At 35.3% G+C, this 25,010-nt stretch overlaps 2 protein-coding genes across 24 annotated transcripts in view; one reads left to right on the top strand and one right to left on the bottom strand.

Moving 5' to 3' along the window:
* The window catches only part of atp2c1 (ATPase secretory pathway Ca2+ transporting 1), an 87,421-nt gene that overhangs the window by 108 nt on the left and 62,303 nt on the right, over positions 1–25,010 (top strand). For 2 of the 5 annotated variants that reach the window (XM_087287695.1, XM_087287698.1), the window contains exon 1: positions 1,969–2,020. The exons of 1 other annotated variant lie outside the window; for it this stretch is intronic. In XM_087287695.1, coding sequence (XP_087143821.1) covers positions 1,997–2,020 — 24 coding nt within the window. In that variant the 5' untranslated portion in view covers positions 1,969–1,996. Of the gene's footprint in view, positions 1–1,968; positions 2,303–19,920; positions 20,109–25,010 lie in introns of those variants that run through there. 2 more of the 5 variants (XM_087287696.1, XM_087287697.1) reach the window with 2 other exon arrangements.
* Positions 1–25,010, bottom strand: part of ubxn11 (UBX domain protein 11) — a 43,399-nt gene that overhangs the window by 17,504 nt on the left and 885 nt on the right. For 8 of the 19 annotated variants that reach the window (XR_015511932.1, XR_015511934.1, XR_015511933.1 and 5 more), the window contains exons 1-2: positions 333–407; positions 106–223 (exon numbers count right to left, since the gene is read on the bottom strand). Coding sequence is in view for 9 of the 19 variants with exons in the window: in XM_087287782.1 (XP_087143908.1) it covers positions 106–173 (68 nt within the window). In the remaining 10 variants the exon portion in view is untranslated. Of the gene's footprint in view, positions 1–105; positions 440–5,981; positions 6,099–25,010 lie in introns of those variants that run through there. The other 11 variants (XR_015511931.1, XR_015511937.1, XR_015511940.1 and 8 more) reach the window with 3 other exon arrangements.

Raw genomic sequence — 25,010 nt, 5'->3', positions numbered from 1 at the left:
AATTGAGTTTCAGGTAACGTTATGTTGGCTATCTACGCTTTTTGATGGAGCATTTGTCAGCATTTAACATTCATTCACCGTGCATGTAAGTTAGTTTGCACTCACCCATCAGTGTGTGAGTCTGGTAAAGGAGCTCGTCTGTTCTTCCTCAGGATGGACAGCGGGGAGCTCATGTTTACAAAACCACTTGAGTGTTAATTTTGTCCTAATAAAGACACGTCATCTAAAAAGGCAAAAAGTAGAACGTTAAAAAGACAACGATACCTTACTAATTCTCAAGAACACGATGTTGAAAACAAATATTGAACGTGTTTGCTGAGTTTGACTTTTACTTTGGTTAAATGTGGATGTTTACAGTCCGGAGATGTTTGATCAGTTGCCACTGGTAACAGGAACCCTCAAACTCCACTATGCGGCGCTGCTCGTCTGTCAGAAATGACTGAAGGACAAGGATCACCATAATTTATAGCAATTCAATTAATAAAGTAAATAAATAATGATATTCATATCAAAGTTTGAAAGAAAAGCAGCAAGCACTTGTACTGATTGTATTATTATGTCATATGCTGTTTTTTTTAAAGTTATAAACAAGTAATAAATCATTCATTCATTTTTCCTTCAGCTAGTCCCTTTATTTATCAGGGGTCGCCACAGCGGAATGAACTGCCAACTTATCCAGCATATGTTTTACACAGTGGATGCCCTTGCAACCCAGTAGTTGGAAAAAATCATACACACGCATTCACACACACTACGGCCAGTTTAGTTTATTCAGTTCACCAGTACCATGGTCTGTGGGGGAAACCTGAGCACCCGGAGGAAACCCACGCCAACACAGGGAGAACATGCAAACCGCTTCGCCACCCAAGTAGCCCCAAGTATAAGTAGTATAAGAAATTGTATATAAGTTTTTAAACAATGATAACTCACTCTATTGTTAAAAATTAAAAACATAATTTATGTAAAATTTTCCCAGAGATGGGTTGCGGCTGGAAGGATCAGCTGCGTAAAAACGTGCTGGATGAGTTGGCGGTTCATTCCGCTGTGGCGACCCCGGATTAATAAAAGGTGACAAGAAAATGAATGAATAAATTTATTTAAAATTATTTATAAACAATGTACTATACCATAGATGTTGAAAGAGACTATTTAATTTAATATAATGGTGCTTAAAATCATGTAGTTGAAATTTGTTGATATGTTGTTGATTTCATCCATACTCCTTTGTTTGTAATGGTTTGCTCCGCCCACTGTTTTAAGTTATATTACCAGATAGGAAAGTAAAAAATAGAGTTTATTGTTATGATGCTTAAAAAATTCAGTAAACATCTTTAAATGAAAAGAAACCCGAGTCATTCATTTATTTTCTTGCTTAGTTCCTAATCTGGGGTCACGACAGCGGAGTGAACTGCCAACTTGTCCAGCATGTTTTTTGCAGCAGATGCCCAACTTGCAACCCATCACTGGGAAGAAACCCGAGTCATTTTATTTTTATGAAATTCTGATAGTACAGATGCAGAGGAACTGCTAAATAATACAAATTTATTAATTACGAAAGAAATATTAACTGCAAAACTAAATATTCAGGTTTTATTTAGAGAACTGAAACTGCATCAGAATTATATACAACAAAATACACGACTTTTTGAGGGGGAAATTATTTTAATTCAATGATCATATCAAAGGCTTTGTATCTTGCATCTTTTGAGACAATGCAGCTGGCGTCTATGTGTTATTATACTTTGTAATATTATCGCCAGAAGCTATTTACGCCTACATCGCTGTCACCATATGCACTTATAATTGATTTCTAAGAAGTCCTTAGAAGTTGTTCTTATTAAAGACACCTTCTCTCGAGGAAACTATTTGATTTGGATTAGCTTGCGAAGTTTGTTGACAGTTCCGGTCTCTCCCAACCGCTCCGCCCCTATTTGCGTGACTAGCGCGATGACGCCATCAGCGGCCGTCAGACAGATGCAACGAAAGCTGACGGAAGATGCAAAAGAAAAAGGACCCGCTGGTAAGTTTCAAGAAAAGGCAATTTTGCATTTCCAAAGACAAATTGGAGGCTTTATAGGGCTCAAAAATGCCCACCTCGAGGCTTAGCCAAAGCCTGGTTCGCTTAGTCGCCGTTTCACGCTGCGTTCAGTGTGAATGTGTGTCATGAAACACAGTTAAAACATGATTAGAAGCCCGCTGGTGTGATTTAAACGTTAGCAGGGAAGCGTGTTGTCGCCGCGCGCCGACCTCATCCAAACCGAACGGGAAGCAACGCTTGAAAAGCGACGGGAGAAGGTTTGAGGTCAGCCGTCATGTGCTGTGTTGTGCCGTCGGTGGCTTGACCAAAATAAGCAGTTAACGCGTGACATGTTTCAGTGTTGTGGTTGAATTTGCTAACGTTAGATGTGAACCTACTCAAGCGCGTTTGTCGCTGAGGAGGTGTGATCTTGAGGGTTGAGTGAAAATAAGTGTGTATCGAGTCTTTGTGGTGTGTGTGTATGGATAATAATCGGGTTGTTATGCTTCTAACATTACATGAAACGTGTATTTTGAAGTAGGGTGTCTAAATATATAGATGTAGAGTTGTATCGTGACGCACACTTTTATAGGCACATCCTGTCAAGCGCTTCTTATTTTATTTTCAGCTGTTATCTACATCTAGGTTTGTTATCTGCTGTTAAATCAACAGAAGAGGGCAGGAACTATTGTATTCCTTCTCGAAATAGGCCTCGGAGTAACCATATAAGAAGTTAACTGCACCCCTGCCGAACTGCTGTCGTTTTCTGGCCAATGTAGTGTTTAAAGTTCACCACTACTGTGTGTGTGTGTGTTTGAATGGAGGTTTTCACAAGCACGGGTGCGCCAATGACAACAAACCTGGAGCAAATAGGGTGACCGAGTCCAGTTCATCGCGCTCTAGCTGATGGAATGCTTACATGCGAGCTAACTGTGTCCTAAAATCTATCAGATCCCTATCTAGACTGTCTGTTGCTAGTGCACGATGTTGAAACAGGATGTCAGAAAGTTTGATCTCACTGTCATTGCATGCCATAAGTGCTGTTGTAATTTGCATGCATGTCGCTTTAGTTTATACAATATTATTTGAACGATTGTTTACACGGACACGTTATGTTAATCTGTTAGCACATTTCTGTTCTTTGATTTAATGAACTCTTGGAAAAAATGTACAAAAGGTGTCGACAGGGCAGTGCTTTTGTAAGTTATTTACCCTCCTAAGTGGCCATAAGCTTAAATATATTTAATAATATTGGTTTTGCACTTCAAAAAATGTTTAATGTGTGAATTCTAAAATGGAAAAGGCTATATTTCTTTTCAATACTCTTCTTGGTAAAAACATTTAAGTTAACAATGCAGTTTAAACAGCTTATTTATGCAAACAATTTATAATAAGCTAATTGAAAAGTTATATAAATAAGTAATATACGTATAAGTAGTGCCAGACAGAATCTGCTGAGATTTTTTTGCTATTTCTGCAAAGTTTGTTTAAAATTTGTGGATTTATGCAGAATAATTTGGGAGCATCACATCTAAAACCTTAATATATTGTATAGAAATTATATCTTTTTAACATTTATTTAATGTTTACAATGCAAATCCAATTAGATCCACTTTATTTGGCAAGCAAAGCAAGTCTCATATTTAACATATACTAAAGACAGAAAAAATTACTTTACAAGCTGTATTTGTAAATAAATCAGATCAATATTTTCATATTATTCAATAACATTAGTGAAATTAATTTAAAAACAGAATAAAGATAAATGTACACACATTTAGTCATGTAAATAAACAGAATCAATGATGGGCTAAAAATCTGAGGAAATCTGCCGAATTCTTTGTGCGCAGATTTCGTGTGGGCCTACGTATAAGTAATAGTTTAAGTAATATAAATATAATTGAAAAAATACAGTTTAAGTCAATAAATGTATTGTTTTAAATAAAAAAAAGAAAGAAATCTTATTAACTGCACAAGTAAATATTCAGTTTTCAGAATGTCAACAGGGCAGAGCTTTAGTACATTAATTATCCCCCAAATTGCAATCTTTGAATATATTTAATAATAAAGGTTTTTCACTTTTTAATTTTTGTAGTGTGTGAATTCTAAAATGGAAAAGGTTATATTTCTCTGTTGGAAGCTCTGTTCTGTTTTTAAACAATACTGTTCTTGGTAAAGACATTTAAGTTAACAAAGCAGCTTAAACAGCTTATTTATGCTAAATTTTTAATAAGCTATTTTAAAAGTTATATAAATAAGTAATATATATGTATAAGTAATATAAATATAATTGTTTAAATATAAAGCATATAACTCAGTCTATAATTGAAAAACAGTACAATTTAATTCAAATTACTAATAAACACTATAATATAAAAGAGATGCAGTGGAGGAACAACTATAATATAAATGTATTGTTTTTAATTAAAGGAAGCAAGCAATTATATTAACTACACAAATAATTTTTCGGTTTACAAGATGTTGACATGGCAGTGATTTGCACATTATTTATCTCTCAAAGTGCATACTTAAATATATTTAATAATATAGGTTTTTAATTTTTGTATTGTGTGCATTTTAAAAGGAAAAGGATTATTTCTATTTGAAAAGCTGTTCTGTTTTTAAGAAATACTGTTCTTGGTAAAGACTATTAATGTTAACAATACAGCTTTAATGGCTTATTTATACTAAAATTTTATGATAACCTATTTTAAAAGTTATATAAATAAGTAATATTTGTAATAATATAAGTAATGTAAATATACATTTTTAAACAATGAAGCATATAACTTTATTATTGAAAAACATGTCATTAAATCAAATTATTAATAAACACTATAATGTAAAAATAGATGCAGTGGGAGAACAACTAAAATATATAAATGTATTGCTTTTTTAATTAAAAAAGGAAAGAAATCATATTAACTTCACAAATAATATTTATTTTAAAAATGTCGACACAGCAGTGCTTTTGTACATTATATATCCCCCAAAGTGCATACTTAAATATATTTTATAATACAGGTTTTTAATTTTTCTAATGTGTGAATTCTAAAATGAAAAAGGTTATATTTCTCTCTGGGAAGCTCTGTTCTTTTTTTAACAATACTCTTCCTGGTAAAGACATTCAAAGTTAACAATACACCTTAAACAATACCGTGGGAGTGTCATTTATGTAGGGAGAAATAAAGTACACAACAATGGGTTAGGTAAACCACCTTCTTAATTGCCATCATAACATTGTTTAAAAAAAAAGCATAAAAAACATGCATACTGGGTGTTTCCCCACTACTGGGCTGCGGCTGGAATGGCATCCACTGTGTGAAACATATGCTGGATAAGTTGGCGGTTTTATCCACTGTGGTGACCCCTGTTAACTAAAGGGACTCAGCCAAAGAAAAATGATTAAACAAAATCGCATGCCACTACTATGCAATTTAGACTTTTTAGGCCAGTGCAGGTGCAGTGATGATGTATTGCAATTTTTATTGTCAAACTTATTAATACGTAATGTCTTAAATACAGATTTAGTTTAGTGTTGGTACTAATTGGTTTGCTCTAAAATGTACTGTATTAGGGTTCCTTGGCTTCTAACAGAAACGTTTGATGTTCAATAGAGCACTTTTTCTAGGTTCAATAAAGATCTATGCTTTGAATGAATAATGTAGGACCAGAAAAATATTTGGAATAATATTTTTTTTAAATATATTTTCAAAAAAAAAAATATAAGCGTATTTATTTTATTCATATTAGAACTATTAATATATGTATTATTTTATAATATATTTTTTGTTAATATTATTTTTTCTAGTTCTAAATATCGCAGGTTCTGTTAAGGTTTAAAAAATGAAAATAATAAACCCATACTAAACGGCACATACCACTTCAGTACTTTTTTATTGCTGTATTTGTACAACAGCTAATAGCAAAATTACAAACAACAGGATATAAATGTGATAAAGACCACGTTTCTGTGAAATGTCTTCATAATCCTCTATGATGCCTTTATGTTCATTGTCATGATGGTTTTTGGTAAAACTGAATGTCATTGACCCTCTGCAGATGAAATATATCACAGCTTCTGGAAAACACAAAGTTTGAAGTTGCAGTGTAACTTCCATTTGTTTAGTTTAAAAAAGAAAGGATCTTTGTGATGGCCAAGTATCAAAAATGGACAGTATGTGTTGTTACCGTGTTAATTTTTTTTTTTTTTTTACATTTTTCGTGACTTCTTTATGCAAAAACCTTCTAATTAATAGGTAAAAACAGTCATAGCTATAATTGTTAAAGTAATAATTAGGGGGGTAAAATCAAACATCTTTGTTACTTAAGATACGTCCTCAACTAAACAGATATGGTTAAAAGTTTTCTTAAACTAAAAACAATCAAATAACTAAAAAAAAAATGGGTAGAAAAGAAGTTAGATTTTGAAAATGTATAGAGCTTTTAGGAAAGAATCACTTTACATATTAAGAGAGTGCTCGATTCTCGAGCTTCAGTAATGAACTGCAGGTGCTTTTAAAGAACAATTTGAGGATCTTTAGAACAGTATGGTCCTAGAAAGAATCATTACTACGTGAAAGAACCTTAAAAGAGCAATCTTTATGTGGTGTGTTATAAGGACTGCACAATATATCGTTTCAACATTGATATCGCTATGTGATCATTCATAACAGTCACACTGCATGATACACAATGTGTTTTTGATGCCTGTGATTGTATAAAAACATTCACATATAAGAAATTGTACCATTTGCGACCATAACTTTGGATGAATATTATAAATCATTTTTTTATTTTCATCATTCAGTCACTGTAGTTGAATACTGTTAGTCTTGGGACACGATAAAACCCTTTCTTTCAATTGTATCTTTCTATAAATCTATATTTATAGATTGTAATGCATGAAAATACAACTCGTGCAAATAAAGAATTGCACTGCAAATAGCACAGACCACAACAAAAACGTGCCGGGGAAGCCCAAAAAGTTTATAGGATTATTTATTATATTTGACGACGATGGAAATAGTAAACATTAATTCATCAATCACTGACTAAACACATGCATGAAAATACTTACAACACATACAAATTCAGAAACGCACTGCAAGTAGCATAGAAAAAACTACGAAAATGTGTCGGACCCCAAAAATTGTATAGATTGTTTATTAGATTTTATGGAGATGCACTCCCACTGCAGAATCATCCCAACCGATTTACCACTATAAATTCGTTCCAAGAAGAGATATTAAATCGTATGCTGAAGTTGTATTCATATTACAATATATACCACAAAATAAAAATATAGCAGTGTTAGGTTTTTCATGCAGCCCTATGTGTTATATAGGTTGTCTATGGATTTATAGGTTAAATAAGTAACTTCACATAGTGTTTACAGTAGATTCTGTCAAACGGTGTATTGAGCAAAAGCTGGTGAAGTGTATCTGGTTTGCTAGAAAGTCTCATTGGTTAATTTTGTTGGTTTGGTACAGTTTTAAGCACAAACAAGTTCTATTGCTTTCTCATATATTGTGTCTGATTGTGTATGGCATTGTTTTTGATAATTTGGTGATTCATCTCAGAGCTGGTTGGTTTGGTTTGTAACTTTCATGAAGGCAATAAATAAAAGTAATCATGGTTGCAAATGCATGGGCGTCACTGTGCCTCTCTACAGGCCAAAGCTATGACCAATATTGTGCAATACTGATCCTTGCAGATTCAGAACAATAATTTAATCGTTAACTGTGGAGGTGAGTGAGCGTTTAGTGGGTGCCGGCCGGGTGGTTCACCCTTTGGATGACTAGTATTTGCTTTTCCATGTGTGTGTTAAGGGGTTTATGTGTGAAGAAGGCCGCTCATTCCTCTGGATTTTGCTCTTTGCCACCCTTCCGTCCTCAGTTTCTGTTTTTTTACAGCACTTGTGGACTGACATCTCTCTGCTATCTAATAGTTCCAGAGAGCCTCCGCCTGCCGGCAGTGTCAGGACAGCCAGGAGGAAGATTATAAACCGCTCTCTGTCCCAGCAGCCCCTGCTTCATCTATATATAACTTGCAGTGCAGTGCGTTTAACTTCCTGTGAAGCTCTCATTTGCTTTAGGTGACAGATTGAGAAGTGTTCGGTTCTTGTGTGTTTCTGCTCTTTAAACCCAGTCCTGTTCAGAAATGCAGAAATTTAAGGCAGCTGGACAATGTTTCATATCAGCGCAAAGTTTTTAGGACGTAATAAGAGGTTTAACAAGTGTGACATTGCAGTCTTGAGAGTATACGCTTGGTTTTTTTCACAAATGGAATCAATCTTTTGATTTCCCATTTCTAAACAGCCAGTTTTTGGATATTTGGTCTCTTGTTTATTTTGAGTTTGGAGAAAAAAAGATTTTCTTTCTCTGTGGGGAAGCTCTGTTCTTGTTTCAAAAGCACTGTTCTCAGAGAGGACTTTCAATGTCAACAATACAGCTTTTTGTTTTCCTTGAGCTCTATGAATTTTGAGCCTCGCATGGTTTTATCCCAGTTTCAACTTATGCACTTTAAATCAAGGTGTTACTTATTTTAATATTGTCTCCAAACAGATCTCATTCACAAGATGTTTGTTTTATTCTCATTAGTTGTGCAAACAGAGGCATTATTATCATCGTTCGGTTATTAGTAGGGCTTAGGGGTGTTTGGTATTTGTTTTCTAATAATATTGTAAGTGATGTTGCGAGTTGACATTATCGAGAATGTCACTCACTTTGCGGAAATGACACAGAGAAACATTTTAAAAGTCCAATCCATATATTTAATACATAATTGTATAGGGCTTTTGTTTTAAAAGATATAAAGTAATTATATGAGTGTATAAAGTAACATAATAAGCTTTTGTAATTTCATTAATATGTAAAAAAATAGTTTTATATAAAATATAACCCATTAAAAATCACAGAAGGGAAGAAATAATTTCTTATTGCACAGTTTCCTATAATAGTTATAATATTGACAATTTGTGCTAATTTAACTATTTATACTTTTATTATAATACATATTAGCTAACAATAGTATTTAAACTAGTCTTCTTCAAAAGTCTTATAATGTCAGGATAAAAACTGTCTTAAAAACACACTGGTTTGCTCCTTAGGCTTCGGTACTGCCTGCCTTAAATAGCTGGTCTGTTTCTCCACTGAAAGGATTTCCCAACTAACTGGTTAAGAGTAATTTCTATTAAAACTTCTTCTTTTGTTTGTTTATAAATTTGCCATTTCAAACTAAGTATTTGAATGAATGTTTTACACTGTACAGAAACATAATTTGTAAAAAAATAAATAAACTTTAGTTTTAGATGCTATTAATCATTTCCCAGCACTAATTTATTTGTTTAATCTAAATATTTGCTTTTATTTGAATTAACAAATAGTTTTACCCCAGTTTAAGACCTATATATAAATACTGTTCATGGTAACAATCAATGTTATTTTAAAAGTAAAGTAGCAATAGACTAATTACCAGCAAGCAATGTTGCAGAAAAAAACGACAAAGTTTGTTGTCTTAGAAATAAGTTATATTAATTACATACTATATATATATATATATTTTATAAATATTGCTTTCAGTGTATTATAACAGCTTGTCACCCAGTAATAAGCACAAATATTCTGCAAAATTAACGTTAAAGTAAACTGTGTTCGTCTGACAGGTCTATTTGCGATAGCACCTTCCCAATGAATATTGGATAAAGCGAAATGGCCAAGCATCCAGCCCGAAATATACAATCTCGTTGAAGCTCCAAGTGATTTTACAAAAGAGAAGTTAAAGGCCTACAAGTCTTTGATGCCAACACTTGTGTTCTGTGTGGTCATGTGTAAGAAATAATGGTTTATGATTAGATTCAAAACTATATAGTGCTAAAAACCGAGGTTCTGCCTGGCCAAAGACAAGGGGAAAATAATGGAGCTATACAAGGCCAGGATAATCATCAACAAGCAAAACTACTGCTTTCTGACAGTGAACTGCACCTGTACGGCAGGGTATGTAAACTTACACTTTTGGCATCCTACCGCACAACACGACAAGTTTGCTATTGCAACCGACTCTTTTCACAAACCGACTCTTTTCGCAAACGGAAACCCATGTGACGTCATGTCTGAAGTAGGTTGCTAATTCCTCTATAAGCATGTAAAATGCCACACATAAAGGCACTTTTGAATTGTGTCACTGTTAAGAAATTGCATTTTAATTGTTTTAATTTTAGAAATGGATCATAAATATGTCCCTGACAATTTATATTCCTCTTTAAAAAAATTTAAAAGCAAGGGTAAGCATGGTATTAACCCTATTTGGTATTTATTATTTGGTTATTAGAATAAAATAAATAAACAATATGCAGATTAAAAAGAAAAGCAAAGAAGGTTTCTTGTTAGCAGAGACTTAAGGCATTCATGTTATTGGTTAATTTGTCTTCATATTCATTTGTTTATTTATTATAATATTGAATAATATAAATAATTGGTTTTATTGGCCAACCTGACTTCAGTTTAGTTTTGCACATGACAAGCGTATAATGTTGCATGTTTCTTTCTCACTCGTGTATGATCTGTAACAAAAGGTACAGCACAGCACGTTCTTGTTAGCAGAGACTTTAGCTATTCACATAATTAATTAATTAATTAATTAATATATTTCTCATAATATTGAATATAAACGTTTAGTATATCAGCCAACCTGACTTCAGTTAAGTTTTGCACGTCATGGGGTATAACCTGATATATATCCCCTCTCACTCATGTACACTTTTTTTACAAACAGAAGGAGGCCTACTAAGGAGCAACGTGGACAAACCTTTAACACAATACAGTTAAAGGTCTCTCCTCTTTTACAATGACTTTCAAAAGCCAAGAATTTACATACAGTAGACAAAGATAAAGTGTTGGAAAAAAACTCCAGGTGTGACCTGTCAAAGACATTGTGTGAATATTTGTTCAAGAGTATTGCTGAAGGATCAACCTGCCAGATGGAGAATGAGGTTTGTTGAGGGCCAATCATCAAATTTAGAAGAGCACTGTATTGTAGTCAACATTTGGAGTGGATAAACCTTTCTTCAAAGTTGTCCTTAAACTGTTGAACACAAGCAATTTCAGCGTTATAGATGTAACATTAGGATATCTTCCACTACTACTACAACTAACCACAAAGTTATAGGATCAGAAAAATATCAATTCGTAAACATTTTTCACATTTTAACCTCCTAGGGCTTAGTGGCCACATAAGTGGATAGCACATTTAAGTAGCCATTTAAAATACTTAGAATGTTTTATATTTTGTTACAGACATACAGTGTCATTCTGCAACTGTTTTGCAGCGTATGAAATGTCCCAAACACTATTTTTAACTGTCCAAAATGAGAACAAAAATTTTTTAGTCTCTGATAGTCAAAACATACTCAATAAAAAACTGTGTGTTATTAATGCATCGAAAAACAATCAGGATAGTGTTATGTAAATTCAGACCACAAGTCCACATATATGGACATAATTTTTCTCTAAAAAAATGCATGTAAAAAAACACCTTGGGCCTTAAGAGGTTAGATAAGGAAAATAAACTTGTTATACATTTGACCAAAAAAGTATGCAAGTACAGTAGATGACATTTTACAATTAAACTACACAACCCAAAAGAAATAATGCTAATCATGGAAAAAAGTTGGCTCTCTATAGCACAAAACTGATCATTTTATTTAACATTTTTGTGTTTATGAGGAAAAAGCTGTTATGGATGTTACAGCAGAAATTGCCACTTGTGTGAATTTGGTAAATCAAATATAATTGTTTGAAAACACTGAGGGACACATTTTACAGTACTGTAAAAGTCAAGCCTACACAAACTTAGAAAGGCTTTTGCTATTTTTGTTAATACTTTGTTTTTCATAGCAAGGTTGACATTTGCATGGAATTGCTCACACCTATTTTTGACAAATTTGGAAACCTTTGAACCACTTGACTTCTGTAGTCTTAATTGTAGAATATTTAAACTTTGGCCGCAAGAAATGAAATTTTCATTTATTCATTCATTCATTCATTTATTCAATTATTCATTCATTTTTTTTCGGCTTAAGGGTTTCAATTTGCTCAAAATCTTAAGGTGCCTTCACACATGGACTTTTTGTTTCAGAACCTGGCTCGTTTCCCCTGTTAGTACAGTTCATTTGCCATATGTGAATCTAGCAGTCACGCACGGATCTGCGCTAAAACAATCAGTTCGAGAATGCTTGAATGAGGTGGTCTCAGCTCAATTCAGTCGAACTCTGAAGTGAATGGATTGTAGTAAGAAAGCAGTACGATCCACTTACCTAACGAACCAGGCTGTATCACCGTGTGTTATGGATATGTAACAGGCATATATGGCTGGATGAAAAGAGAATGAGTAGGGCGGGATGTCCCCAATCCTACCGGTTAAATGTGCGTTTCATGTCAAATATGAAAGTGAAAGCATGCTGAACTATTAAGGAGAGCTGTTTGTCTGTTTGACCAAACAGCAGTCTTGATTTATCTGTTACTTCTCTCTAAAATGTAAAGCCTATAATGCATAATTCTAGCTAATTCTATTTGGTGACGATTTCTGTGGGTGTCACTATTCAAAATGAAAGCAGAGCTTTTTGCTTATAATGTCTTATGGCTCATTGTCATAAATAAAATAAACCGTGGAACTCTGACCAATGTGTGGAGAGTTTACTTGCACGTGACTTATTTGAGCTATTTTGGTCCGTTTAGAAACTTTGCTGTGTAAAAGCGATCCGCACCAAGAACAAAGAGCAACATTGTAACAAATTTTAATCCTTGTTTAGAACAAAACAATCCATCCACAGGTGTGAAAGCACTCTAACTGTGAGTTCACCCCGAAGGTAGCGAGAGTGTCAAAGTTTGCTCTGGCCACCCTGACGACAACGCTGTCTGCCTTCATAGCTCTGGCTGCAAGAGCGCCAAAATTGCTATATTTAATCTCGAATTAATTTGGCCGTTGCAGCATTTGAGCAAATCACTTACATTCCTGCATAAAAAAAAACAAGCTTTCTAGCGTAAAAATGTTGCACGCTTTCGATCAAATTAATTTAACTTTGGAAGATCAAGTTGTTGTGTGTAGTGTGGCTTTGCTCCACTTATCCAATATGTGTCCGTATGTCTGAAATATTCTGAAGCATCAATACTGTCCTTATACTTAGGCCCCGTTTACACTAGTGCGTTTTAGTTTTAAAACGGCGTTGTAGAATGAAAACGATCCGCGTCCACACTCGCGTTTTACCCAGTGTTTCTGAACTGCTCTCCGTCCACACCAAAACGCTGAAAACGCACATCACGTGACCACACACACTCTCTCGGGCAAGCGCTCCAGCATTTCTACCCAGATGAGAGCTCTGCTTGTCGGACTGCTCATCAAGCATCTCCCGCTGGATCTAATCTTACTATATTTGCTAAACGTGATATTTCATTCATGTTGTTGTCTTTATCTAACGACATAGGCCAATTCCCTGACTTTGGTCATTGGAATCTATTAAGTTACTTGTTCACGGGTAACATGTTTTGGTTAAGCGCAAAGATAAGTTAATGATTAATCCAGGTACATTGACTGATCGCTTGCCTTTATTTCCTACAATGTATAAACTTATTGTATGTTATACTTTTATAATTATCGATTATTAAAACTGATATTCAGCAAAAGAGAGGGTGCATTTCGTATTTTCACTGAAATTGAAAGGAGGCAGTTGTTATCGGCTCCGTTTTGTTATAAATATCCACACAGTGAAGATGACGCTCATATATGCAGCACGGCGCCTCAACATTTCTGCTGTCTGTTTAGTTGCTAATATTAAAAAGAAAATAGGCAGTTCCTTAAATCATGTTTACATTTTATTGTTGAGAAAGTGAAACAACGTAGCCAGGGTGATGTGAATGAAGTTATGAAGTACACTGTTCCCTTTGAAGAGTTACCCGTGTCCTCGGTATGTTTTCCATATCAAACTGAGAAGGGGGAGACTGCAGCCTTGATCAAACTTGCGAAGTCTTAACTTACAAGAAGAGGATGCGAGACTGAACTGTGTGTGTTAGGCTACTTAATATTGAGGAAAAGCCCCAATCAGATAGGCGAACGTTTGCAGCCCCGCCTCCGTTTTCAGATGTCTCCGTCTTTCCCCATCCACACTGAGACGGAGCAGCAGCGTTTTAGAATGAAAACGGCCTCTCCAGCGTTTTCAAAAAGCTCCGTTTTCGGCGCTCGAGAACTCTGCCGTAGTGTGGACGGAAGGCGTAACCGTAGCAAAACTTATGCGTTTTCAAACTAAAACGCACTAGTGTAAACGGGGCCTTAGAGTGAAATTCCCTCTTTTTTAAGAGAAAAAAATATTAATGCAAATCAACTCGCCCTTTTTATGTATGCCACTGTATGAAAACATTGTAAATAACTGAAAACTAGGCAACCGTAATAATCAAACCTTTGGGAACAACTGTGGTCAGAACCAAAGTTCACAGGACTGTGTTCTCTGGAATCCTCTTAAATGGTAGACTTCAACATTCCGATTGCTTCCTGCTGAACTTTGTCATAGCTCATTACCATAAAGTTGACTTCGACGTTTCCAAACCAGCGAAAACATGACGCTCCTCGCCGCTGGCTCCCATTGAAAATGAATGACTTCCAGCGATTTCGACACTCTTGCTACTTTCCGTGTGAATGCACAGTTACAGCCACAGGCCTTTAATGAATCCTTCACTCTATTAGGGTTAAACGTTCCGCACTTTCTGAACTGTTGTTTTTAGGTTAATTGCAATCCCAAGTCGACATTGAAAATCTTGCGATGTATATTGCAGATTCGCACATTGCTATATCAATGCTGAAACAATGTGTTGTGCAGCCCTGGGCCTGGTCAGGGCCAAGGACGCTTCATCTGTGATTTTAGCTGAACAGCACTTTTCCTTCTACCTTTATGCACTTGGTATTTCTTAGCAGATTCTTCTCCTACCACATGCATGCGTATAAGCTCCTACCCTAGCACTGTTTAAAAGGTGAAGAGAGGTTGATGCGGTTTTAGCTCTGCGGAGGCCCTGCTGGAGCTAGCGTGACCTTGTGCCTCTCAGCGGACTGCAGACGATCAGTCTCGATCATCTAATGGAGAGCGGTTTGTTCTGTGTCTGCATGGCCTTGAACCTGCGCGTGGCCCAATTCTGTCAGCTCCAGAATCAGGCACAGTTTGTAATTGAGACCCAGATAGGGGGCCCCGGGAGACACGATAACAATTAAAGCTTGATTTATTTATTTATTTTCGATTTTGTGTCGCCAGCTGAGTGTGAAGATAAATGGCTTATCTTGCTCTAAACGTTGCTCTTGCTTGTAACCAATGTAAAGTTTTGCTATTAAAAACATGATGCAATTGTGGTGAAAGAAATGTCATTTTATTAGTACATTGAAGTTGTTAAAGGAACACGTAACATTGCTGATAATGGGTGGAGGACACTGATAGGTTGAGCTGTTGTTATTATTTTGTGTTCAAGGAAAGTTGATGGACCAAATGTATCAGAATAGGGTTGGGCATCTAAGCTATAATGCCGATCCGATACGTATCTCGATACAAAGAATACGATCCGATATATTAGCGATACATTTGTGACATATTGCGATGCAACACGATACGATTCACACCCATATCACGATACGATGCGATATTTCAGCACTAACTAATTAGATCAAGTTTATGAGATTATGTGAAAGAGGATGCTGTGCCATCGAATGAGTTTGATTATTTATTAACCAAGCAAAACCAAGCCTTTTTTTACAAACTGGCTTTTCTCTCAGAGCCAGAGTGTCAGTTTACAGTAGAGGGCCATTTTAGAACCTAAAGCACATATTATTTAAGTATTTTCAAGATAAACAGAATGTGTAAGTGCAATATATATTATAAATGTATATATTTGCACTCTTTCAACATAAATAAATTTAGCATTGCACAACAAGAATTGTGATTTAACTTTTCAACTATGAAAACAAGTTTTACAAAGATATATTTTGCCACTGATTATTCAAAACCAATGACTGTAAAAAATATGGACGACGCGACAGCCCTTTTTCCCATTGAACGCCTTGAGGGCAAAACGCCTGCTTGACGGGCACAAACTGTCGCAAAAGACTGCTGAAATTGGAGCCAGACATGCGCAGAAGGATTGTCTGATGGAGCCAGAGGAGGAGCCGCGAAAATGAGCAGAGTCGAGCTTCCAATCAAACGCTTTATGTAAAATCAACTACGCCCCCCGAACTTCTCAGCATGCGTTTGCTGTCATATCAACACAAATGGATGTAATAACGTTAACAAATATGAGGGTTTTATATATTCAATCGCGCCAGCTCCAGGCCGCAGCGCATAACTTTACTCGCGGCGTCGCGGGCTGATTCCGGCTCGCATGCGGCAGCACCGGCTCGCTCGGCCGCCGCATCTGGCTCGATTGACTCGGACTGGAATCGGGGAGTGAGTCCAGGCATCCGGAGTAGGTCCAGCAGAGGTAACATTAGTCAGTCTGAGCTCTAAGAGATAAGTCTCCGGCAGGCGAGAATCTAGCCGGAACTGTGTTTTGCTATCTGGGTGGCTAGGCGTGTATTAGCAAACTAATAAAGCCCGAAAAAAGCCCTGAACTTAGCGAATAAACAGTGTTCCACCAGGATCATATATGTCAGAAACTATAGTTTACTGCTGAACTCATTTTGTCATGGTAAAATAACACAGAAATCGAATAATAACATTTCAGTCTACTTCAGTCTCCTGCCGAAGCTCAAACGCCGCGCTTTGAGAAACTGTCAATCACAGCTGTAAATCACGATGACACGCCCAGCATTAAATTACTGCTAAAAACAAACTGTTTACAAAAATGAAGATCTGCACCTATTTCAGCACAATAACCAGTGCCTTAATCGACCAGAACTATCTTTCGGGACATTTTATTGCAAGTGTAATATTTTTTTTTATTTGGGCTCAAGTCTCCTTCATTAACACGGAGGAGGCGGGCTTTATGACTTGTACTGCAGCCAGCCCCCAGGGGGCGATCTAACGGCCGAAACCTTCACTCAAACGTAGGCTTGCGGCACACTTGTTCAAAACTTAAGGTTGTGAACTAGCAGTGTTATGCTGCTTTGAAACATCACTGTCACTGTAAACAACAGGCTAATAAAAATATAACAAACCAGCAATCTTCTTGCTGTGAGGTGGTCAAACTACCCACTGTGCTACCGTGACACCCCTTATTTTTATCATTATTATTTTTAATATTATTATAATTAAATAAAAATTAACAGGAGGAGGTGTTTAAAACTTTCGTTCTCCGTGACACTAGGCTGAATATCTTTGCAGGTGAACAATGCAATAGCATTCGTTATTGGCGTAGAGCGAGCAGAACTGTTGCGCATGGAAAAAAAACTTGCAATGCTTTTCTCACCACTTTTGGAGCTAGTTGAAGCAGTGCGAAAGCCGGGGATGCAGGAACACTGGAAGATGCTTTCACAACAACACCGTGGCGCCGCTTCAAGTGAGATATCAGATTAGTCATACTGCCTGCGTATTTTACAGATGCGCGGCACATTTTGCAGATTGCATCTGTCCTGTCATGTCGTCCATCCTTAAATCCATAATGTTGCCATACTTTAGATTTCAAAATCAGTGGGGAATAAAATGTTTGTTTTGCTTCTCGCGCTTTCTGAGGGCGCTCCACTAGCTTCATCCGCACACCTGATACACTGAGTTGTAGTGTGTGCACATCCGCAAATCCGTTGCTAAGGCTTACTTTATGTAGGTCGATTAAATTATGCGCCAAAAACAGGTTAACAACACTTGTTAATAAATAAAAAATACATTCTATATTAAAAATATAAGCTGTATCTCGGAAAAACCGATGCATCTCGCAAAAACCGATGCATCTCGATTTGCTTCCAAAATTTCATTCATCCTCTGCTGCTCTACCGATGCACTCGCATCGTGCATGCGCATGACCGCGTATCGATACATATCGGTTAATCTTCCCATCCCTAATCAGAAATGTAGTCTATACAACTACTGCTTGTAATGCAAGTTTGTATAAGCATTTTTTGGTTTGAGGAACTAATCTGAACACATTAATTGTATTTATTTATACGCCGTGTAAATATAACAGTTTTAAAAGTATTTTTAAAGGAAGTATTAAGACATTAACAGTTGCTTTTTAATTTACAGCCAGTTAAAATAGTATCAAATGTAAACATGTAGCTGTAACTTTTTTGACATAACTAACTTTTGAATTTTATCACTAGAGTGACGTACAGAGACTTTATTAAGGTAGTATTTGATTTATTTATTTATTTTGAACAGAAATATTAGACATAAAAATTCTTTAACAAAAAATTAATTTTAACATGGTGTGGGATGAACACAAGCTTAATATTTTCCAACTACCTTCTCCTTTTTATTTATTTTGTAAGTAATTTCTTAAATCATTTCTGTTAAGTAAAGAGTATTGTTCTGCAGAGTGTTGTTATTTATTCTTTTAAAACCGGGTGACCACGGGGTCCTAAAATGTTTTAATTTCAAAAACAAAATTGTAGGCCTTTAAAAAGTCTTAAATTCACTGAAATTTTGTCTTTTAGGTCCTAAATAATTGCAAACAAGTCTTCATTTTCCTGTGTCCATGTAACACCTAATCGGGCCAACACGCATCTAATGACCAAAATTCCATCTCAATAGAACTTTTAACAAAACTCTGTTTATAACTCTATTTGCCGGTTTAATTATCATCCTCAAATTAATATTTGTTCAAAATTTCTCTGTATTTATAGTTTGTATATGGGGAGGACACAGACCTGGACAAACTGTTGTGTATACATTTACTCTGGAAAAAAATATTCAAAGATGATTCCTTGGATTTACTAAATTTATTTACTTTAAGTGGCTGTAAAAAATATTTGGGCTGAATTTAAACAAATTAAGTTTAACATTACTAAGTTTACTTTGTTTGTTTAAATTCAACCTATTTAAGTTGCTTGCAACAGTTTTGCAGAAATCAATCTTTGTCAGTGTAGTTTATTATAACTTTTAAAGACTTTTTTTTAAATGTGTAAGCCAACAACTAGGGTTTGCTTGTTTTGCCAATTTATTTAAATTTGTGGCTAATAAATAACTAATTATAATATATGATAAGATAATGTCCTGTATAAGTCTGAAATTTCATTAAAATGGTCTTAAAAAGGTCTTAAAGTCTTAAATTTGACTTTGTGAAACCTGCAGAAACCCTGTAAAACTGTATTAATGAGTCTGCGGAAAGACATGAAAAGAAACAATGGAAAGATTTTCATTTCCTCACTGATAGCCACACAACCACACTGAATGCTGAGAGTTTGTCAGAATATTTTGTCTTAGCTGTGCAAATGCATTCAATCACATGAACATCTAAACCACTAAAGAAATCCAAGGTCATGGTTTTTTTTTTGTCTAGCTCAATAAGAAAGTTAACAAGCTCGACTTATCATGCACTAGTGGCAATGAGATTCAGTATGTCATCTCCCACTTGTTTTCTATAGACTTTTAAAACACTATATTTTATGCTTTTTACACCAGTTTGGCGAATCTCTCTTTGTATGTTTGTTTGTGAGATTGTGTTCATTCTTAAATTATTAAAAGATTCCTAACAGAACAGATCGACATCCATTGAATCAAATGAACAAAAATGCCTCAAAAATCGTAATGTTTTAGATTGATACTGAGAGCAGGGATGCGTTTTATAACAGCATTTGTATAGTACAAAAATTGTACCACAGTGCAATAATGTCATTCTGCAAATTGAGCTGTACAGCTAAGATAGGACTCATTCATTAGACTAAAAGAGTGCGTTCAGAGAGCGCTGAGAACCAGGGATTGGCTCATCCAGGTTTAAGCTGTTGCCACTCTTAATTAAGGGAATCCGCTCAGACTCTGTAGATCTTCAGTAAGACACTTTCTTTTATCTTTACTCTGGATCTGCCGAGTGAAAGCGCAGGAAGAATAATGTGTAACACTCTGAGATGCTAAGATGTATGCGGTGCTGTAGCATGCTGGATCTGATTCATAACATGATGTTCACTACAAAAGGTAGCACTGATTTTAAAACTCCTAAGCGCTCTATTGTGTCTTTCTTGTTCTTGTTATTCTTTACTATTACTACCGCCAATCCTGTGCTTCCTTAGGGTGCCGCTCTTAAAATGTATTTAAACTCTGAGCATGTCTCCTTTTTCTGTTTTGCAGTTCTGTCCAGAATAAAGTCGCAGTAGCATTTTGTTTAGATTTGCATGTTTCACCTACAATTTTAAAGGGCCTTCTGGGTTCTTTCCATTGTAACCTAGTTTGTTTACCTGAGTACCATTCTATTGCAAAGTCTCTGTATATTTAACCTTGGGTAATTCGGAATGACCCGAGAATATATCTGCATTACATTAACTCATTTACCCAGCATAAATGCAAATCATTGGGAATAGGCCTAAAATTAGAAAACAAACCAACAGAGAATGTGGCTTTTTCCTGGCCACTGCTAGAATTTGTATTACTGTTACTAATCCTTAAGATATTGAGATGAGGTCTGTTAATTTCTAAGTTTAATGAATGCCAGCTAGAGGGAGCTGAACTTTACTATGGGTTTAAGAGATGTCTGGCGAATGATGGTAAAGGCTGTAAGTCTTTAAAAAGAATTGGGTTGGAATTGGGAGAATTCTGCTTGGGTTTATCAGAGTTCAGTTTTTGCAGTTGCATTTTTATTAGGGCTGTGGAATTTATTGTGCAATAGACTGTAAAAGTATTGTCATTGCGACAATGCTATTTGTATCATTTTTATGTGCCAAGTATTTGTGTGACACATGCATTGGTTGTTTATCCATTCGAGCAGAGAGAAGAAAATAAAAACTAATGACAAAGACAACAGCGAATAAGAATAATGCTGGGTTTCCATGAACACAGAATTAGGTATAAGTTCACGTAAATGACATACAAAGTCAATGCAAACATGCAAATAGAGATGAATTATAGCTGGGCGGCGCAAATAACGTGGAATTTACTTCAATTGCGACTACTTCGCTAGCTCAAATAATTGAACTCATATGGAAAAATTTACATCAGTGAAAAAACATCAGCTTTCAAGGTATATCGTGGTTTGAAAAAGTCAAGGTTTTGAAACCGCCAACATTTTCTGCAAAACCGTTGCTAAGGTATTTGTACGATTTTTTATTTACATTGTTTTTGTTTTTTTTTGTTGTTTTTTAGGACAACAGTATCTTCAGCAGAAAAAATATCCAAAGATGCTGTTTTAAATTGTAAAGAAATCTGTGTTTTTGAAACAAATGAAGACAGCAGAAGTCAATTATTCATTTGAATTATATAGCCTGACGTGTTTACTGCTCTATGATGTCTTTCAAGAAATAGAGTATATTGTTTTCTAAGGAGAAAAGAGTTTTTGTTTTTTATCCAGACTTTTGAAAAAAATATATTTTAAAGCAGTGAGCACAATACTGTGACACAGTGATATTTTTATCCAAGGTTATCATACTGTCAGAATCTTATTCCGGCACATGCCTATACCAACATAAGAATATCTGCAGAGGTTTTCAGTCATGCATGGTGTTTTTTTCTTTTTTTAGCCTTAATTAGATCAGACAAATATCTATTAACTGTTCATTTTGATATGAACATTACATAAATAAATGATTAAAAACAGAAAAAAAGCTCATAAAATTGCATATCTCTATGAAAGTTTTCTATTGCAAGAAATATTACTGCAACACTCAATACAACAATGTTGCATATTGCTCATTTAACCAGTGTTGTGCATATCTAACGTGACTTTTAACAAAAATCGGTCCTTAGCATACGTTTTTAGATTCGTTAGTTCTAGTCATCTAAACCCCCTCTAGATAGTGTTATCTATCTCACAGTAAGAATAGCTACCATAGTGAATGTTCTGAAATTCAAAGCAACATTTTTTTTTTAACTTTAGATTTAAAGGAGGTGTGTGAGAGAGATGTCAAAAGTAGTGCTGGAGACCAGAGATCATTTTAATGTTTAATGTTGCACTGTTAGCCTGGTATTATGATCCTATTAATGTTACTTACCACCATTCATTCTCATGGCATTAGGAGTCATTTTCCAGATATGTTTTTTGCTTGAAAGGAAAATTGGCACTGCTTACAACTGGTATTAAGATGCTCTTTGGTTGATCTGATCACAAATAGACAGGTTTTAAGGGTGTTTTAATACGTTTGTCCACTTTTAAACCACTTTCCAATAAGGGAAAATACCGATAAAATACGATAAAAGCTTCTGCAATCTGTATATTGTATATTTAAAAAATGATCACTGCGCAAATAGGTCCGTCACGGTGGCGGAGTGGTTAGCACGATCGCCTCACAGCAAGATGGTTGCTCCCCGGCTGGACCAGATGGCATTTCTGTGTGGAGTTAGCATGTTCTCCCCCTGTTCGTGTTGGTTTCCTCTGGGTTCTCCGGTTTTCCCCACAGTCCAAAGACATGCGGTACAGGGGAAATGATTAAGCTAAATTGGCCGTAGTGTATGTGTGTGAATGTAAGTGTGTATGGGTGTTTCCCAGTGTTAGGTTGCTGCTGGAAGGGTATCCGCTGTGAAAAACCTATGCTGGATAAGTTGGCGGTTCATTCCACTATGGCAACCCCAGATTAATACAGGAACTAAGCCGTTGACATTAATAATTGCTCACATTTAACACAAAGCTGTTTTTCACTGTAGAAATGCAATTCATGGTCACTGTATGTTAAATGTAGTAACTACACTTGAATAAATGAATATAAGTAGTTACATAAAACTAACTTTTGTACTTAAGGGTATTAAGTTATATAGAGTTTCCGTTAATGTAGGTGTGTTATATAATATTCTATTATTTATAAAGCCGTATTCATGAGTTAAAGTCTTGTTCATAAAGGAGACAATGGAAAGCAGCGAGCAGCAGCATTCATTTTCACCTTGAAAGCAGCATAACCACACTAAATGCTGTGAGTTTGTGTCCGAATCAGAAATATCAAGAAAACTTTTGCTTTTTACATTTGCTGACTTATTGAAAACAAACTTAGTAGTATTATACTGTATTAAATTTTAATGTTTAATTTGTTTCCATCTATTGTAGGCAGAGAGTAGCTGATCTCTTGTGGCTGTTAAAATGCATTTGATAACAAGAGCAACTAAACCATAAAAGTAATTCAAAAAGCCGAAAGTTGAGTTCAGTTTAGGACACTAGTTGCAAAGTGAATGGCAAGTATTTCTCTGCAATGTCATTTGCTGTTTACGCTCTCTTTAGGAATGTTTTTAATCTAATATATTTATCCGGTGCCCTTTCTCCTGTAGAATGCTCACTGAATGCATTGTTTGTGAGTTTGTTTGGTGTTATGTGATGGCCTTCATTTAAAAGTCATTGAAAGTTTTCTAGCTCACCTGATCAACATCCAGCAAAACAAATGTAGAACAGGACTAGGGATGCATGATATTGGAAAAAAAATCTAGTTCTCTGATATAAATATTGCAATATGAATGCTGTTTCACTAGACGGTTTGATTAGGCCCAATCCCAATTCTGTTTTTGTACCCTTCCCCCTTCCCCCTCTCCTTGGCCCTTAAAACAGAGTGTGATGGGCTTTAAAACTTACCCCTAAGAATTGTGACTGCACTACAGCACCTGCACACGCCATCATATGTCCTCGCGATCTGTTGCTTCATATGAGATCAGACGATCGCGACTGCTGTAATAATTCCAGTTGTGTTATTTTTGGGTGTTTATCTTCAAGAAATCACTGAAGGCAACTATATCATGTTATCATTACGATCTGATGTGGCAATAAGATTGTAATACTGTGCTTTTAACACCGTGGCCATATTCATCTATGTAAACAAACCAAAACAACATTAACATTATAGCAGACACTGTAAAAGCCCATTCCCAGCCACTAGACTATTCTGACAGGGGATTCAAGTGTCAGAATGTTGTGGGACTGCTATACAGGAGTTATTATTATGGATTATAGATCGTGAAATTTAGCGGTTTTTATTTTTATTTATATATATATATATATTTTTTTTAAAGCATGATGGTAAAACAGGAACGCGGTTATGAATTTTTCAAAACATATGCTTACGTAGTTTGTTGTAAAAATGTCAAAAATACTCATTTGTGGATCTCCTTACTTCTGTGTTTAACTATCCTGCCATTGCAGCTGGTGTATTCTGGGAAATTTTCTTACCCCTTGGTTTGTGTGGTCCTGAAAAATCTTAATTCGAAGGGCTATCTACCCCTTCCACTTAGCCCTAGCCCTTTAAGATAAAGAGAATTTGGACACCCTTACCCCTTAACGGGAACACACAAAATGAGGGGTAGGGGTAAAGGGAAGTGCAAAGGGGTAGAATTATGATTGAACCTAATTCTATTTAGAAAGAATTCCAATAGGTTAGAGTGATTGGGGTGATTATGTACAGGAGGGAATCTGTAAAAATGATGACAAACAAAATGCAAGCATAGATCAATATAGTGGAGAAAAAATAAAACTTAATATATAAAATAATCATCATTCGTAATAGTCACATGGCGAATATAAGCAATGTTGAGTCTGGATTAGGGCTGTGCAATTGGGGAAATATCTGATCGCTAATATTTTTTTATTTTTTTATTAAATAAAGATATTGCGATTTCAATTTGGTTTGCGATTTAAATTTGTAGTCAAACATATTATTCTGTAGTCAAGCTCAATATTCTGTATCAGAGCTTCTAACCATAGTACGGTTGCACAATTTTGATTGAAAGAAAGAAAATCATAAGAAAATCCTAAAAAAAAGTACACTTTGTAAATAACAAAAAAAGTATCGATTAATTGTATCAAATTGTTAATAAAACGAATACTATTATTTTGCGTTTGATTATTCAATTACTGCATATCTAATTACATTTCAACTCTTCAGAAAACAATAAAAGTGTTTATTTATTTAAAAATGT

This window comes from Danio rerio, chromosome 16 (genome assembly GCF_052040795.2).
Source record: "Danio rerio strain M-AB ecotype USA chromosome 16, GRCz13ab, whole genome shotgun sequence".
Lineage (NCBI taxonomy): Eukaryota > Metazoa > Chordata > Actinopteri > Cypriniformes > Danionidae > Danio > Danio rerio.
This window is presented reverse-complemented; position numbering and strand designations above follow the sequence as displayed.